General features: G+C 65.7%; 1 protein-coding gene across 1 annotated transcript in view; it reads left to right on the forward strand.

Annotated features, from left to right (window-relative positions):
* The first annotated feature begins 228 nt into the window (after positions 1–228).
* ASPHD2 (aspartate beta-hydroxylase domain containing 2) overlaps positions 229–4581 on the forward strand; it is a 9385-nt gene continuing 5032 nt past the window's right edge. The window contains exons 1-3 of the mRNA XM_019506663.1: positions 229–260; positions 1696–2813; positions 4144–4577. Coding sequence (XP_019362208.1) covers positions 1937–2813; positions 4144–4577 — 1311 coding nt within the window. The 5' untranslated portion in view covers positions 229–260; positions 1696–1936. The remainder of the gene's footprint in view (positions 261–1695; positions 2814–4143; positions 4578–4581) is intronic.

Genomic DNA, 4581 nt, shown 5'->3' on the forward strand with positions numbered 1-4581 from the left:
GGGCAGCCGGGCTCTGCTCCGTGCCGCCGTTCACGTCCGGAGCGCTCCCCTGGGCTGGGAAGCCCTCGTTTCCCGACTGCCCTTCTCGCCGCCTCCTCCCCCGGCTCCAGGAAGAGAAACCGGAGCCAGGCAGGGCCCCGGGAGAGAAGGAAGTCGGGGAAGCTCGGAGGAGAGCGAACACGCCTTCAATTCCCCTTCCTGTTTTTCTTGCAGGTGCTTGGAGGGGAGCGGAGCAGAGCGGCCGTCGGGACTGGAACGATGTAGGTATTGGCACGCCAGGCAGCGTTGCTTTGTTGGAGTCCAGATGCACAACCCACCCCCCCGCTCAGGCTGATAGTGTGAAGGGCTCTGGCTTTCCAAAGAGGCACCTGGGAGCTTTCCAGCCTCCGTGCACGGCCCTAGGGCCAAGTGTCTCAGGCTGTTGGGAGGGCAGGGACAAAGGGGGAGGCAGCGCAGAGGGGACGAGCGCCTGGGGCCTGGCGGGAGACCTGGACGCAGGCGGAGGCGCGTCCCAGCCTGGGGGAGCAGAAATCCCAGGCCGGGGTGTTTGGGGGGTGAGCACCAAGTGCGAGCCAGACCCAGGCATGAAAGCGATGCCAGAAGCAGGCGTGCAGAGAACAGGGGCAGGACATCGCGGGTCTCAGAAACAGCCAGAGGCGTCAAGTCCCACTCCTGGAGCCCGGCGGGCTCCATTCCTAGCCCCGAGCAGGCGACCCGGGGCAGAGTGCGGGAGCCGCTCCAACGGAGACGGGGCCAGGACGGGCTCTGGTTCCTCCTCAGGCCAGCCGCTCCCATCCCTGCTTCTCCACGACTTGCCCCAGCCTCGGTTGGCTGCCACTTCCACGTGCCCCTCTGTCCCCATCCTGGCACCGTCCTCTTTGCCACCGCCCAGGTCCTGTTTTTAGCCACTGCCCGAGTCCCATCGCCTGGTTGCTGCCTGGTCCCTGGTGGTAGAGGAGCTGCAGAGCATCTGGGCCAGAGCAGAGCCAGGCACCTGCTTCCAGACAAGCCTGATAAGAGTCTGCTCAGCTTGCGGCCGTATCCGGGGAGCGACACGGCCCCTGCCTTGCCCAAGTCCTACCCGAGTCCTGTCTCGGTGCTGGGAAGAGAGGGGTGGAGAAAGGAGGGCTCAGCCCCACCCAGCGCCCCGGGGGAATAGGGCACTAGTTTTCCCCTCCAGCAGAGACTCAAGAGGCCAGGCCTGGTCTGCTCAGAAGAGAGGTACTTGAGAGCAGAGAAGGCTTATAAACTATTCAACAGCGAAGGGAAAGTTTGGGGATTTGTGCTGGACTCGCTCAGCAGACAAGAACGAGGGGTCACAGCGTGACACGAGTTTGAAACGGACACAAGGACTTTTTTTTTTGCACCCAGCGTGGTATTAAAAGGGTGGGACCTGCGGCCACCAGTGTCGAGAGTCCAGCCAGATCCAAAGAGGCTGGGAGGAAAGTCACTGTGGAGCCGGGAACCAGGGGCACGGAGAACTTCCTAGGCCCTAAATGGTGGAGGCTGCAAGGGGGAGGGGAACGGGGGTGGGGGGGACCCTGCTCAGACCCAGCCTCCACTCTCTGCTGCTCGACACTGGAGACGGGGCAAGACGGAGCTGGGGTCTCGCCTAGTCCGATCGTCTGGGCTGCGCTTCCCCCGAGACCTCAGAGCAGAAAGCCCCTAACGCCCTCCACTTCCTTGTCCTTCCAGAGCCGGCTCCGAGCGCCACGTGCCAGCATGAGCGACCGCGCGGCCCAGGCAGCGGGCCCGCAGCTGACGCCCTGCTAAGAGGAGCCCGCGACGCCTGCGCCGGCACTGCCACGCTCCGACATGTAGATGCGAAGACGAAGCCGTCGCTGCTCCCCCATGCCGCGCGGCAGAGCCCGCCGGGCCCAGGCGCGAGGATGCTTCCGCGTGGCCAGCCCTCCCCGCCTCGCCCCTACTGACCTGCATGGTGTGGGTGCCCCTGAGGACTGACCGCCTGGCCCCTCTGCACGCCTCTTGCCGCCGCTTGCCCACCATGTCTCTGGAGTGGCTGACGGCCTGGAGCTGGTCGCTGGACGGGCTGCGGGACTGCATCGCGGCCGCCATCCAGTCAGTGCGGGACTGCGACGCCACGGCGCTGGCCACGGTGGCCTGCCTGCTGGTGCTGTTCGTGTGGTACTGCTACCACGTGGGGCGGGAGCAGCCCCGCGCCTACGGCACGGTCAACGCGCTGATCCAGAGTGCCGATGCCAACGGGCTGCAGAACGGGTACGTGTACTGCCACTCGCCCGAGTGCGTGCGCTGCACGCCCAGCGACGGCCTTAACCAGAAACTCTATCACAACCTGCAGGAATATGCCAAGCGCTATTCTTGGGCCGGCATGGGCAGGATTCACAAGGGCATCCGCGACCAGGGCCGCTACCTGAGCAGCCGGCCCTCCATCCAGAAGCCCGAAGTCTTCTTCCTGCCGGACTTGCCCACCATGCCCTACTTCTCGCGGGAGGCGCAGAAGCACGACGTGGAGCTGCTGGAGCGCAACTTCCAGACCATCCTGTGCGAGTTCGAGACCCTCTACAAAGCCTTCTCCAACTGCAGCCTCCCGCAGGGCTGGAAAATGAACAGCACGCCCAGCGGGGAGTGGTTCACCTTTTACCTAGTGAACCAGGGCCTGTGCGTGCCCCGGAACTGCAGGAAATGCCCACGGACGTACCGTTTGCTCGGGAGCCTCCGCACCTGCATTGGCAACAACGTCTTTGGCAACGCGTGCATCTCCGTGCTCAGCCCTGGCACCGTCATCGCCGAGCACTACGGGCCCACCAACATCCGCATCCGGTGCCACCTCGGTACGTAGCCGCCGGCATGGCCCGGCTGTCTGGTGGGGTCAGGGGTTTTGGGAGGATTTGGAGACTGTCCAGGGAGCGGCCAGCAGTCCCAGCAAGGGAGGCAGGGCAGGGTCTGGTAGATGGGAGTGCAGCTGCAGCAGTCGCGGTCTCCAGACCCCTGTGCCAAAGTTAGGACTCCCTGGCTGAGGGGGCACAGCTGGCCCGGAGAGGTTGGGATGGATGGCAGGGGCTCGTGGAGAGACATAACCTGGGTCTCAGAGCTGAGCCTGGCCTTGGGGAATGGGAAAGGGGGTGGGAGTCCCCTTCCCTAGCATCTGGGCACCCCCACCCTGCTGCCAGCCCAGCTGCCAGGCAGCGAGACCCTGCCTCTGTGCCCCCATCCTGGCGGGGATGCCCGCGTGCACAGATGGCCGGGCTCCTGAATGTGCAGCGCCAGCGCTGGGGGGCCCTGCTGGCAAACACGGCGCATGTGCGTTCAGACTCAAGCTGTGATTTGCCTCTCGTGCCTCGGGGAGATGCTGGCACCCCAGCAGCCTGGACACTGGGTCCGGAGCTGGTTGCAAGTGCCATGGGGCCCTGGGGAGAGAGCAAGCATGGCTCGCTACCCCCTTCCCCATCTTGTCCATGAGAGGGGAAACTCTCTGCTTCCCTGTGCCTTTAACTCCCTCTTGGCCCCTCACTTAAAGGCCTGGGTCCTCCCTGCTGCCAGGAACCTGCCGTCAGAGCGGGTCCTGTCCCACTGGACTGGCCACACACAGCCTCAGTGCTGGGGACAAGCCTGGCACATCGCTGGTGGGAGCCGGGTGCACATCTTGCAGCCCTTGGAGGTGGGCACGTCAGCCCTGTGGCAGCAGCTGGGCCTGGGGGCGATGGCGAGGTGGGTTTGGGGGCAATGGCAGCATCTCCATGGCTCTGGCACATCCCATGTGATGCAGCCTCTGCCTCACTGGGGTTTGACCGTGGAGGACAGCCCCATGCACATGGGAGGCAGAGCTGATTTGGCAGCTGTTGCTGTGCCAGGTACCAAGCTCGGGTCTCGGGGACAGCAGGAGGGTGAAGGTGCAGGTCACTGCTGCCTCTCCCAGCTTTACAGCCCACCGCGGGGAGGAAAGCACTGGGGACTGGCTCCGGACACGTGCCCTGGGCTTTGCACGCAGCAGCCGGGCAGCCCGTAGGGCAGGGCAGCGAGCAGGGCCGAGGCAATGTGGTGCACAGCTTCCTCCGAACTGCCCTGGGAGTGGTGCAGAGGCTGGGGCCCCGGGCCCACGGGGGCTGGAAGGGTCCCCCCCGCTCCCTGCCTTGATGCCCGTGCTTTCCTACTTACCCGCAGGTCTGAAGACGCCCAGCGGCTGCGAGCTGGTGGTGGGTGGTGAGCCCCAGTGCTGGGCCGAGGGCCGGTGCCTGCTGTTCGACGACTCCTTCCTGCACACGGCCTTCCACGAAGGTGAGCGCCGAGCTGCCTGCGCCTTCTCCATCCCGTGGCAGCGAGCACCAGGGAGCTGCTCCTGGGCGCAGAGCTCCCGTGGGCGGCTGCGCCCCTCCATGCAGCGCCGCGGCATCACTGCCCCTTCCTCCACGGCAGTCCCGAGCACCGTGGTGCTGGGAGCGCAGCGCTGCAGCAAGACCCGGGTTGCGCGGACAGTTCAGTTCAGCTCGGGCTCCTGGTGCCGGCAACAGCCGCCTCGGTGCCTGTGTGCCCCAGCCCTCGGGGGACGCTCTCACCTGCCCAGCTGCCGGCGTCCTTATGGGTCTCTGCGGCATGCTGTGG

Source organism: Gavialis gangeticus, unplaced genomic scaffold, assembly GCF_001723915.1.
Source record: "Gavialis gangeticus isolate Ggan-Ray unplaced genomic scaffold, GavGan_comp1, whole genome shotgun sequence".
Lineage (NCBI taxonomy): Eukaryota > Metazoa > Chordata > Crocodylia > Gavialidae > Gavialis > Gavialis gangeticus.